Source organism: Diachasma alloeum, unplaced genomic scaffold (genome assembly GCF_001412515.2).
Source record: "Diachasma alloeum isolate Michigan unplaced genomic scaffold, Dall2.0 Dall_scaffold_00343, whole genome shotgun sequence".
In the NCBI taxonomy this organism is placed as follows: domain Eukaryota; kingdom Metazoa; phylum Arthropoda; class Insecta; order Hymenoptera; family Braconidae; genus Diachasma; species Diachasma alloeum.
The window spans coordinates 335,940-350,195 of record NW_021680482.1 but is presented as its reverse complement, the minus strand read 5'-3'; the positions used below and the strand labels follow the sequence as shown (position 1 = coordinate 350,195).

The 14,256-nt window shown below is 37.0% G+C and overlaps 2 protein-coding genes across 2 annotated transcripts in view; one reads left to right on the top strand and one right to left on the bottom strand.

The window, feature by feature from the left end:
• LOC107040815 (lachesin) overlaps positions 1 to 14,256 on the top strand; it is a 51,756-nt gene that overhangs the window by 14,809 nt on the left and 22,691 nt on the right. The gene's annotated exons all lie outside the window — the stretch shown is intronic.
• LOC107040816 lies at positions 10,676 to 12,866 on the bottom strand. The gene is made up of 3 exons (XM_015261072.1): positions 12,749 to 12,866; positions 11,379 to 11,951; positions 10,676 to 10,930 (listed from the first exon to the last, which is right to left on the bottom strand). Exons 1-2 carry the CDS (start codon positions 12,786 to 12,788, stop codon positions 11,407 to 11,409), a joined length of 585 nt encoding a protein of 194 aa, XP_015116558.1. The 5' UTR covers positions 12,789 to 12,866; the 3' UTR covers positions 10,676 to 10,930; positions 11,379 to 11,406.

The window sequence follows — 14,256 nt, the reverse complement described above, 5'->3', positions numbered from 1 at the left end:
GGGGGGGGGGGGGGGGGAAGGGGAGTTAGGGGGCGGCGGTAATGGTGAATAGTCAAGTGGTTGGAAGGGAGAGGATTAAGAGACAGTGAAAACATGAACTGAAAGAGAGAAAAAAAAATGAAACACGTTCATCTGTCTTTAGTTGAAAAACCCATGGAAGTAGTTTTCTGCTACTGGCGGGAATGGAGAACTGCGAGTAGTTAACGCCCCAGTCCCTCTCTTTTGGTTTAAACTCGTGGCCGTTTTGAGAGAATTAAGCATGCCACACACATACATACAATACGGAATGAAGATTAAATGACGCAACGTTGCTTTTCATACTGACTCAGTAGACAGGTGCAGATGAACGGCGAAAATGTTGTACATTAGGGAAAAAAGATTGCGGGGAGAATGGAGGGAAGGGGCGAAAGGTGGGGACAATTTTAGTTACATTATACTAAAGTGCAGTAATTAATGGTATTAATGAGACGTACGTAATTAAAATAGCGGAATCACGTCCATGGAAGGGGAATTCGCTGAGTGCGGGGATTAATAAATGTCGACGGTGATGTTTATTATTTGAGATTAAATGGAACGTATTAAAATATTTTAATTCTTCATTCTGAAGTGGCAATTTTAATGGCCGTGAAAGAATACAGAGGAGGAAAATGAATGAAACACTTTCTTTTGTACTAATTCTGTTTTCTCGTTGAGGGAACTTCATTGTCGTGTTATGGAAGAACTTGGGAGATGCCATTAAGTGCTGTTGGAACTTGGGGGACACTTTTGTTTTCATTTGTCGGGGGATGAGGAGAGTTTTTGGCCTGGGTATGCTGAGGAATATTAGTGATAATTTTTTTTTTCTCCTTGGAGCAGACGTGGAGGAGGTGAACTAAATTTACTCATGCTCTGATGATGTGTTGGTGGAGTATTATGAATCTATTGTTCGTAAATTTTGGTTGACATTTTCTGGTACACTTCTTGGGATGTTTTGTCAAGTGATGTTTATTATTATTATTATTGTTGTTGTTGTTGTTGTTGTTGTTTATTGGGAAAGTTGGAATAGCTGGTACATCTCGACTATGCAGAGTACGTCGTGTGTTTTGATATGTGCATATCAAATTTCTAGAGTATTACAATGCTTCGTTCATTCAATTCTTCAATATAATTCTGCATTGCATTCAGTTCAGTCCGTTATCATCATACACTATAATGGAATGTAGTGTTTATATGCGCTCACCATCTGCTGCGGTAGGCAAACTTCATTGAATTTAATGAATTAAAGATTCAAGCTGATTATTTTTTATAGATAACCATTGTTAAGAAGTTTTGGTTAATACTTTCTGTGATCCTTCAAAGTAATTGATGAACGTTTATTGAAAATTTAACAACTGGTTGTCGATTGAAATTGAAAAATCTTTTCTGAATTTTAATTAATTAGTTGTTAACTGTCGCCAACTAGTTGAAATTCACAAAATAATTTTTTCTGTGAAATTTACGATTTGTTAAACGTAATTTTAGGTCAACATCGATATGATGACTGTCGGCTTTTTTTCATCATGAAAGTCGGAATTTAGAGTTCAAAAAGGGGTTTTTCACAATGGAAATAAAAACGTAAATTGCGCCCAAGCAAACCGTCTTTTACGATTCACTAAGCGTAATTCACACTTAAGAAATCGTAAATTACAATTTTAATAGAAATGTATTTGACGATTTATTTATGCGTAATTTACGGAGAAAAACGTCGTATTTTACGCTTGAAATCATTTTTTTTTCCTGCGTCGTTAACTACGGATAAATAAACGTAAAATGCGGAAAAAATCATCGAAATTTACGAGTACGAAACCGTAAATTACGTTTATGTAATCGTAATTTACGGTGATTTTGATCGTAATATACGCTTCCACTTCAAGCGTAAAATGCGCTTCAGAAAGTCTCAAAGACTACATCTTGAACGGAATTTACGTGCAAGGTTTTCTCTGTGCAATTTGATAAAGAAAATCAATGGAAATTGTAAAATTCGTTTGATTATTCCATGAAAATGAATAGAAATAATGGAAATTCCAGTAAATATACTCATGAATTTTCAATTAATCTCAAATCCAGTGTGATTTGGTGCTGAACATTAATTTGTTGATCGAAAATCCAATTAAGTTGAGAAATTCTTGTTTCTTCTTGTGCGACATTTCATGACTTTTTCCCCCTGAATGTCGTTTTCCTAAGAAATATATCCACTAATTCCGCATTTGATTCGCATGAAAAATTAATGTGAAAAGAATCAATAATTGATTTTACATAATCAAAACCTTTTTATCGAAATAAATATGTGGGTCGATTAATTTCTCCCAAAAATATTGTAGAAATGAGCAAAAAATAGAAAACAAAAGGTATCTCCATTCTCCCATGCCACTCCACTCCACTCAAATGCGTCATTTCACTGATTCTACTTAGGGGGATTGGCGAGAAGATCAGAACACACCAAATCATCATCATTAAAAATGCCAACGGATAAATTCCATCATTAAAAAAATTGTGCGTTAGCTTTACAAATTTCATAATTTTAATTCGCAAATATACCGCAGAGTTAATGAATCCCTCATTACCCATGAAAACATCATTCCACAAAAGTCCCAACACCATATCGACGTAATATTCCCAGTAATGAACCCTCTCAATAAAATCACTCGATTTGAATAAAAAAAATCGCATCGCATTGGAATTATCCAACACCACCAGTAATTAATACTCGGTATCGACGTTACCCGTCGTCCCTTTGTCCGTACTGCACCGCTGTACCTCTTCTCCGCGAATTCATTCGCAAAATACATCAAAGAAAAATGAAATCAATACCTCATGCAATTAGTGACGGGAGAGTAATAAATATTCCGCATGATATCACCAGCGGTGGAATGAAGAAATATTAATATGTAGCCTTGTGTAATCAGGCATTGTATTCTGTGGCAGAATTTTAATTAACGCTAATGGATTCCGGTGGTGAAATATAAACGGCATAATCTATCTGAGAAAATGCCCGAGATTATGCGGAGTCGGAATAAAAGTCGCGGAGGCTGTGGCTGGGGGGCAGGAGGAGGCGGCATAAATCGACTTTCATCTCTCGGAATATCTAATTGGGTGAGGGAGAGAGGAGATATGAGAATAAAAGATTAAATCACCCCTCACAGTGGAAATATTCGATTTAAGTTTGAATAAGAGGTTTTTTTTATTTAATTCAGGAAAATAGAGAATGTTTCATTTAAATCAGTCGAGGGGAATTTATACTCGGTTATTAAAAGTTGAGGGGCAGTTACTGGGGGTGAAGCCATGTGGAGTAGAAAGTTGAAACGATTATTCCCATTTTTTTTTTTTTTTCGTCGACCGGATGTTTTTGAAAGGAAAATCTCGACTGTGAGTACACTTTGGGCGACTTTCAGCATTAGCTTGGGACATTGTGAGGGTAAAGAGTGGGGGCATTCAAGTTTTATCGTCTGTACTCTCGCTCTCAGGTAGTTTGTAAATGGGTGGTATAATCATGTTGGGAATGATAGTGGCTAATTGGCTCTCTTGAGACGGTTTGATTATAATAATCCGTGTAGTCACGTATCGCATTATCGTTTTTTCGGGGGGTTATTAATTTTGGGGTTTGAGTGGAGCGAGGGTGGGATATTTCAGGAGGGCACAAAGGCGGTGAGGGTCGGTGGAGAGAGCGAGGGATTGGCTGGGGTTAATGCGGCCGGGATTATGGGATTTTTCAGTTATTTTGGGGATCTAATGAAGTTGGATGAGTTTTGGATGATTTTCGAGGAGGATTGGGATTAAAGTCAGGGCTTAAGGCCTTTGGGAGGGCGAACGCGGAATTTTTCATTTTTAGAACTTGGAGATAATGGATTACTGATGCTTGAGTTAAGCACAACTTTACGTGTAATAAGTCAAATTTAGTACTGTGTAATCTAGTAATCTGTGTACTTCATTAATCGTCTTTACGTTCTGGGTGACTTGTGGGTTTTAGAGGGGTCGAGGGGACAAAATTTTCGATGAGGATTTTTTTTATTGTATAATTTTTAACTAGCGAAATTTTTAAGAACGCTAAATTTACTTGAAGTTTATCTCTGTTTTGTTACTGAAGGATCAGTTGACTTCTTTTAATATTCAATGAAATTCTAATTTCCCGGTCCATACGAAATTTATTTTACGAAAATTTTATTTTACGAAATTCTTAATTTTTGGAAAATTCAATTGAATTCATTCTGACCCTCGTGGCTCTTAATCTGATCATCATAAACATTATTTCGACCCCCGTGATCCTTATTTTGACTGTTAATTTTTATCACCAGAAGTCGATTTGGATTTTTATCATATAAAGAGATTATATAATATACAAAAGTTGCATTCGTTATAGGCAATACTTTTATCGGCAGGATGACATCATATTTCTTTACGTGCAATATACAGGGCGACGTCACCACCTTGTTTGCAAATTTGAAGAGAATATTGAATCGAAAATCAGCAATTTAATAGCACGAAAATTACGTGAAGAAAACCTTCTGGAGAAATTAAATTCAGAAATTTGGGGAAATTCTAAAAATCAAAATTAGGGGATTTTTAACGAAAAAAATCCGCAACGACCAATAAATTTTTCAAAATGTAATGTGTTGAACCATAAAAATTACGTGACGCTTCATAAAAATTCGCGTCACAATTACGTCAAACGACGTTATTTCTACGTAACTTCCGCAGTACTTTTTTCGCAATTATTTTCTCCGTGTATTACGCTCGGATAATAGACTTTGAAATGGTCATCGTTAGAATTAGTCGATACTTCAGCCCAATCATGTTGTGATTCACTACCGCCATGATTGGAAACGGTAACGCAGCTGTCAATGGGACTTGATATGATACTTAATATCGCTCTCCATGTTGACGAAATTATCGATTTGATTGCTGTGAACATCGCTCAAACTGTCGCACATAGTGTTGCGCCGACTATCATGTATAATGCCCCTAAAATCATCGCAGCAAATATCGCCTCAATAGAAAACGCACTTATGTTTTTATTTACATTTTTTAATTTAAATCTAGAAGTTGTAATAATCTCCAAAATAATGTTTATAACTCTGTAAGTTGCATTTTTCAACCCACGATTTTTCACTGAAAAATAAAATTTGCACGGAGAGAAATATTCAATAAAAATTACGTACCTTTTCCGTAATTCCGGAGCGAAATGTGGTTGTAGGAAATTTTACGGAACTGTCGCGGAATTTTTCCCGAGCGTTCCGTAATTTTTACCTGAATCTCCTGTGAAAAATTACGATACCGTCACTTAAATTTTCTGAGTCGATTCCGTAATCGGTGAGCGAACTGTGAGTTCTGTAATTTTTACTGAACTCCTCTTCGTGTGGAGGGTTATAAACATTATTCCCGACGATTTCTCATTGATAAATGCACTTTTTGGAGGCCTCAAGCGGGCTCTGACGTCACAGCAGAGAAATTGCCATGTCGCTCACTCACTCTTCGAGCGAAACTCGGTGGAGGCGATAGAATAGGATTAGTGTGACTGCCCTGCTGTGACGTTTCGGTCTCGGCCTCGTATGTTTGAGCGCTCAACGTTGACTTCATTACTAACATTCGTAGACCATATAAAAATCAAATTTTGTTAGCCAATATTATGTTCACGACCCATAAAGCGAGTTGAGGGAGGCATTTGACCAAACGCTCCCTATTGTCATGATTGGCCTTCCATGGTATTATTGGCTAAATCGGTGAAAAATTTTAACACTCACTTTTAAAAATTTGATTGTCGTAATTTCACAATTTTTGGATCATTGAAATACTAATTTGTCATTCTATATTTCTCAACAATTTGTATACACACAGAAAAACTTGAACGTAAATTGAGTGGCGAAGCGGTAAACCGAGTCAAGTCGATTTTGACTTTTGGCCAATTTTTGATGAATATCTCGAAATCTAAGAGAGATAGCGAAAATTTTCCCACGACCTTTTTTATAACTCTTAATTGGCTCTACAAAAGAGGTCATTACCAAAATTTCTCTATCTCTTTTAGATTCCGAGATATCCGTCAAAAACTGGTCGATAGTCAAAATCGACTTGACCCAGTTTACCGTTTCGCTACTGAATTAGGGGAGGATGGGGCAAAACGGCCCCCCTTCAATCGTCAATATTTTCCGATTCAATAATCCGATTGGGATGAGTTAGAGCTCGTTTTGAAGAATGAAAAATTATCTTCAAAATGAAGTCGAAACTGAGAATTTTCACAATGTCATTCACAAGTTATTGACAATTGAAGGGGGGCCGTTTTGCCCCACCCTCCCCTACGTTTTGTTAAGCGTAATTTACGCTTTGTAGACGTAATTTACACTTAATGCTAATGTGATGTTTGATGGTATTTTTCTGACATGAAAATTGGTATTTGGAATAAATACGTTACGTTAAAATTACAGAATAAAAACGTAATTTATGAAAAAAAAACATCGTATTTCATTTCCTCGTCAATTATGTGCAAGTACACTTAAGATACTCGAAAAAGAAAATGGTAATTTACGAATACGTAACCGTTAATTACTCAAGTTTTTCTGTGTGTAAGCAAGGCGCTGACGTTACCCCGCATAACTGATGAGCGGCTGTAACTTTTCCCTTCAATGCGAATTGGCTGTACCTTTATAATCATTACCAACACGAAAATAGCATTAATTAAAATTCGACGAATTTATGCTCCGAATTTCAGTCTGAAATTATGAATATCATCGCATTAACCTTTCAATATCTCCCTTCTCCTGCACTCAACGTCCACCTGCACTGCCCCCACCGCAATTTTCAAATATATTGAACCCCAGAACTTCCTAATTTAGAGAGTTCGCGTGAAATATGTATATGAGGTTATTCCACGAAAAAGCATTTTGGTATATCATCGCATATTCCGGACGTGGGATTTCGTGGTTATTCCTAGCGGAATAATTGAATAATTAAATAAGGAATAAAGGCCAAAGCTGAAAGTGCAGGTACATGGTGAGGTGGAATAATCATACGCAAATGTTTCTACGTATGGAGTTGGTTAATATCACCAACGATGTGTATTATGCAAAAGTTTTTCCCTTCCTCTTTCCATTCTTCGAAAATTACCTCCATTCCTGGGCAACTTGAGAGACACCGGGAACTTTTGTAAAACCTCGAGTGCTAGTGAATGTTGAGTGCAGGAGGGGGAATGGGTGGATGGGTCTGCTACTCGACATGGGTATGGTGGTCAAACATTTCCATGGGTGGACTGTGTAATGCAATGTCAGCGCAGACGGGCCATTGCTCAGTAGAAATGGAACTGCAGTTATCAGCCTTACGGTCACTGGTTGCGACATTGGTGAATCGAATTGCCGGAGCTCATTAGTCGACCTTCGGGAGGCACTTGGGGTTAATGCTAATGTGTTATTGTTAGGGTTAATTGCATTTGCCAATGGGAAATTTTGTTCGTTATTTACAGCTCAGTAGCGAAGTGGTAAAACGGGTTACGTCGACTTGAGTTGAGTTTTTGGGGGATAGTTCTAAATCTAAGGGAGATGGCGAAATGTTCGTAATTATATTTGTTGTGGGTCTCAATCGGCTCTACAAAAAAGGTTACAGCAAAAATTTTGCTATCTCCCTTAGATTACGAGATATTCATTAGAAACTGGCCAATGGTCAAAATTAAAGTGTTTTACCACTTCGCTACTGAGTTGATGATAGATTTTTAGGGGAGACTACTGTGAGTTTTAACAGTCGCGGGCTATTGGAGTGAGATTTCTCATCCATAAAAAATCGTTTATGTCTAAAAACGAATAATTAGTGTAAGAAAATTAATTTTTTATTGTTCGTGAGCCCCGCAGACGCTTGCAATATTAAAAAGTGTCCAGGTACTGCAATTTTTGAGCTAGAGATTTTTTTCCAAAAAATTTATCGAATAACAATTATGAGTTAGTTTTTTAAAATTTGACTCTTACACTGTTAATCTCTTTTTTTTCATGTATATAAAAATTTGCACCATTCATGTAAAATAGCCAGAAAAATATTTAAAATATATGAAGTGCGCACGATGTTTTCTGTGTGCAATAATTATTCCGAAGAGTGAAAGTCGGAATGGAAATGTAAGGAAAATTGCTCTTGGTCGCGAATTTTGAAAAATGTCAAGTGAAATTGGACCTCTTCATGTCCGAAAATTTAATTAATTTATAATTTTCCCTACGTTTTTCTCTTCGTGAAAGGATAATTTATATAAAAATATTCTTGACGATTTCCGTAAACTGTGAGAAAGAAATTGTGAGAAACGATATTTCCTGGATAGTTTAGTGGGAATTTTGAGGATATCAGGAGGAATTCAATGAAATTCTAAATTTTTTTCGAGCAGGAAAACGAGAATTTAAAATTCATTTTTTCCCTCAGACCTTCCAATCTGCAATAAAATTACAACTTTGTTTATTGTAATTCTTACACCATTTTTCTCTCCACGTAGGAATAATTCATGAAGAAATTGTCTAAAGGATCCAAGTGCTTTTTGTTAATTGAATTACATGAAAAATATGTGAAAAAAAATCAAGGCTAATTAGTCTCACTGAAATCCCTTTTTGCAATTTTTTAGAAATATCCTCTTCTCATGAATAAAAAGTCCAGGCATCGTAATAATGGATCAGTAATTCTTGGTATCTTTCAATCTCCGTTCATAAATATAATCCTTGGATGAAAATGGAAATGCGACTGGAAAGGAAGATGGAATTGTCAGAAAACCTCGTACAAAGTGCACCAACGACAGAATTTGTGCATTAAATATCTCATTTGATGAGGTAATTACATAAAACTGTCGCAACAATGTTGAATACAGAAAGTTGTCGAGTTTCGCATTAAATTTGGGCTCGGATGTTCCCTTTATGATTTGAACATGCTCCATGAAAAATTGATGAATTCGCATTCGTTGGGTTTTTCCACATATCGGTACTCAGTTGCCTTCGATAAATTCCAAATGAAGGGTTTATGATTGACTCTCAATATTTATTCGTTAATTGATTAACGTTATGTAAACTTGATTATTGATGTATTCCAAAAAGCATGAAAACTCGTAACGACAACTTTGATAACGGTCGCACCAATAAATTTTCTTATCGTCCATATTTCGTTTTGCATCAAATATTGAATGATTGCAGCTCAAGTTGAATAAATGTGCGCTGGCAATATTTATCTCGTAGAATATTGTACACTGAGGAGAAAATGGCAGAAAAAATCTGTGGCCTGGAAATTTCCGTGGCGCGACCGCAGGATTTTTCATCGTAGTCATAATCTTGATAATTTTTGTCTGAAATTTTCGTTTCACTTCGGCATTGAAAATTACAAATTTTATGAGAAATCACCGGAAATTATAAATTTAAGGTCAATTACGGCACTGTTAAAGATTTTCCACTGAAATTTCCGGTAACAGTTGGAGAAATTTCTAACAAGTAACATTTCTACTGAAATTCCAAGGGATGCTGTCATTGGAAATTAATTAATTTCGTGAAGAAATCCGTGGAGCTGTAAATTTTAGGTGATTATTCCGGGGGGATTGATGAAAAATCAGGGACATTCATAGAAATTTCTTCTTAAATTTATCATTCCTCTGAATTTTCAGGGAAAACCTTTAAAAATCCCTGGAATTCCAGGAATTTTAAAGGAATCACCTGGAAATTTGCTAGTGAATATTCATTTTCACTTGAAAATTCATGTAAATTATAGCATTTCCGTCTTCCGGTCGCTAAAAAAATGGAGTTTTACTTGAATTTTCATAAAAATTTGAAATTCCATTGACTCTTTCGCCTTAAATCAAATTCAAGATTTTTTCCGGAAAATTCAGTCAAATTTGTTTGAAAATGTGCACCAAAATTAATGGAAATCAGACAAATTCAGGTAAATGTATTCTTGAATTTTCAATCAAGCAAAAATTCAGCATAATATGGTACTGAATATTCAACCACTGTAACAAGTGTATTTCTGCATTCTCAAATATTTAGTTTCATATTTGGGGCAGCTCTTGAAAACCATTCTCCTTGAAGTGGAAAACTTTCGTGATATTCAGAGTTGCATTATACTGATTGTGGGTGAAAAAAAATAACCTCCACTCACTGCACCGCCAAGAGCACACATTCACATCGAAGCGAACCCAAAATACTTTTAGTACTCGAGAGAATGTTGAATCACACGTGTAGCGTAAAGTGAACTCAATCCTCCAGCAATTTTTGACTTTATAACAATATGTCATTGTAAAATGTTCGGGAACTTGGGATCAAATCGCGCTCAAATGAAAGCCCTGATGTTAGGTATTCTACAAAAGTAGAAAAGCATTTCACTGGAGACAAAAAATAGCCAAAGGTTCATATTCAAATCGGCGAAACATTTAACATGATTTATGCAACACAACTCAACAAGAGTCGCCGAATCCAGCCTCATGCGCGACTGTTTGAGCTGTTGTTGTGTTGTTGTATTCTGATACTTGTTTTTCCATTGAACGTGTAATCATTCTGTCGTAGAACTTCTGTTTGGATTTTTTCTTGCATTTTTTCAGGCATGACAATACTCGTTTGTTCACATACCAATATTATTACGAAGGAAAAAAGCACCAGGCAATCAAGGGTGAGGGAACCTTGTCACCGCCTAAGTCATTTAAGAAATATGTCAACTGCTGCAGATCAACTCAATGTCAAGAAAAGAATTTATTTTCTGACAGAACATTTGGAATTCACATAACGTCATAAAACGTGATGATTGATAATACATGAATAAATATTATTCTCCTCGATTCACTAGATGATGAGCTGATTGATCTCTCGCCAGAGGCTGATTTGGAGGCGCAAGCTGCGCTTTCGTCATCTTCCACAACACATGTGCACTGGCTGCCGACGCTGTAGAAGACTGTTTGGCTAGGAGAGGGATCATTGCAAGTGAAGAGCTGTAAACACAATAGTATGTTTCAGGGCGAGTGCCATGGGGTTTTTTACTCGCGTGGAGTTGGCGTCCGAGCCGAAGGCGAGAGAAAACCCCACGGCACTAATCGAGAACGATATTTTTCGGTAGTGATTTTCACTTTTACGAGTTTAGAGAAGGGCTACTACCAATCCCCGGACGAGGAAAAGTGAAGATTAGTACGGAAAAATAAGTCATCTGATATTCATACTGCACTGCAATCAATGATATTAATGAAATTAATCCATTGAACGGCAAAAGTCTCCAATCAAATTAACTATTAACGAATGTTCACTTGGTCATATTCAACTCTATACCATTCGTTAACAGTTAACGAATTTCGTTTGGAATAAATGAATCAGTCTATCAGTGTGGGTTAGGGAATGAGAGAACGAATTCCTCATCGACATTCCATCAGCCGAGAAAACACTTACGTCCCGAGAGCTGTTGTCCAGCTTATCATCACCAGTATTGCGAGGGTTCTGCCGCGGGCTGGTAATTGTTGAAGTAATTCCAGCAGGGATCACCCATTCTCCTCATGTAAGCGGGTCTCTGCATTGGTGACTCGTATGCGCCAGGGTAGCTGTACCAGGGTGCCTGTCTCCTTCCAGGCATGAGGCTCTGCTGTAGTACTCCGTTGCAGTAGTAGCACAAAGGTTGTTGGAGCCCGAAAGTATTTCCTCTCTGCGCTGCTGCCCTGTTCCACCAGGAGTAGCCCGGGTGTTCTTGGTCGCCAATGAACTGTCTCTGCATTGACGCATCGTTGTAGTACTGCCCGCTCTGTTTCTGGATGCAAATACTATTCCCCTGTGCGTCGATGTAGTAGGGCTGGTGTCCGTTCTGAGGGCCAATGTAATTTCCGCGTGTGTTGTAGTAGGGCTCATTCCCGTTTTGATAGGGAATATAATTTCCTTGCGGGTTGTAGCTGTTGAACGGGTTCTGCCTTTGGCCGAAAAAGCAATTCGCCGGCTGTAGGCGCGGGTTATACCAGGACTGGGCAGCAATGCCTATGGAATTATGCAGTGGGAATCAGCGATTATTCACTTCTATTGAGATCATGTATACAACGATAACTACCGTACACTGTTTGAAAATTACTCGAGAAATTTCAAGTGAAAAAGCTGAAGATTTTTAACAACCACAAATTACAGGAAATTTCTGTCTATTTCTCCATTTATGAATCAGTTAATTTCGTGAATATTCTCGAAGTAATGAAGAAGTGAAGTAATTCTCGATTTTCAGGCCTACACGGCACTGAAAAACCTTGAAAATTTTGAAATTCAAGCAAATTTTCAGACAAATTTTTTGAATTCTCAATCTTTTGAAAATAAAATTGTATGCGATGTTCAATTTTCACGATGAGTTTGGAAATTGAAGCGTTCATTGAAAAATCAATGATTTTTTAACATGAAAAACCCAATTTTTTACTATTTTCAAGATGAATGAGAAATTGAATGAACACTTTCATTTGAAATTGAATTCAACCTCACATTTTTAATAGTGTAATTAAAAATGAGAAAATTAATGAGAAAAATGAGAAAATTAATTAATTATGAGAAAATTAATTGGTGAGTACTAATTTATCAAAAAACATTTCGATGGTCATCATAATGCAGCAATATTTAGACACAAATTGATCAAGTGTTTACCATAGTAAGAAAATTTATTTTTTTGAAAACTAAACGGTAGTGAATCATATCGCCGGCTTCTAGTAACTCAAGGGTATTTGAGATTTCTTTTCAACATAAGCGTGAAAATTATCATTGACTGATATTAGATAATTGTTAGTTGTTGAATAACTCACCCGTGATGATGGCTGCGAGAATGATGGCTTTGGCAATCATGTTGGAGTTAATTGGATGAAGTCTTTGTTTCACACAACTGTTCTGCTCACTGAAGCTCAGAATCGAATGATGATTTGCTCATCGAAGGTCCGTGATTAAATACTCACAGTCTTGGTATTATTGATAGAAAGTGACCAATCAGAGAAATGATGTGGGGGATCAACACATACGGACATATGTGAGAAATTTTACGGATTTTTATTGAATTCTGTTGATATTTGGCCGAACAATGTTATGCACAATGGGAGGTTCGTGCCAAGTTTCCTGAAAAGTTTTTCCGTAAATTCCGGTTGATCGAACTTATAAATAACGAACTACGCAGCTGATATGCAGGCTCGGAGAAATCCGATCACGTATATTGATTATTGATTAATTAGGAAGTAAACGAGGAAAATTACCAGTTCCGCTTGGGATTTGCATGGTTATACAAGGAACTCCGTATTGATTACACTGTTGAAAAAAACTCTAAAATTGCCGCCATTTTAGTGCACGGTGATGCACGAAAATTATATTTCCGGAGATATAAGTTAGATTCGAACGCATTTACAGGAAAAACGAATGTCTGAATTTCATACACCTTTTGTAGACATCTTAATTCACGTTTGAAATTCAGACGAATTTTCATTTTATTCAGACGTTTTTTAGTGTCTGAAAAATGTCTACAAAAGATGTGTGAAATTCAATCATTAGTTTTTGCTGTGTTTGTTGTAATATTATAGTTAGATGATCAATTTTCGTGCAGTAGTACACTGAGAAAATAAAAGTTTTTTGAGCAGTACGTCTTTACTTGTATCAAAAAGTTCATGGCTCGAGACAAGAAGAGAATATCTCACACTGAGAACAAAAATCTTTTATCCAGAAATTTTGTAGTCGTCCGAAAGATGAGGGGCAATTTGTTTAGAACAGCCCGAGTCGAGGATTTGGTTCTGATTGGACGTACACAGGTCTTTCAAGATCTCTCCAGACCTAGATGGACCTGGTAAGTCCTAATCAGTTCTGCGACGTACTTTGCCAGAGACCTTTTGAATCCTCACNACAGGTCTTTCAAGATCTCTCCAGACCTAGATGGACCTGGTAAGTCCTAATCAGTTCTGCGACGTACTTTGCCAGAGACCTTTCGAATCCTCACTTCTTTTCGGTCCTGAGAAGTCCTCCTCGATGCTACCGAGAACGCGTGATTTTACGAGCGGGTGAAGGGGAAGGCATGGATGCGGAGGGTTGAAATTTGTAGCCAACGAGGAGACAGGGTTGCAGAATATATTTTAGGCACCCTCATCTCCCCGTTTGCAGGCGGTGTTTAAATAAAATCAGTGAACGTTGATTCTGTATTTATTGACCCCTTGATGCCAATGAAACCCTCGGAGATGACAGAAAAGGGGAAAACAAATTTTCCATTTTCACGTGGGTCAAGGGTGAAAATCGATTTTCGCCAAAATTGAATTTTTTCGCCAAGTGAAAGTTGATTCTG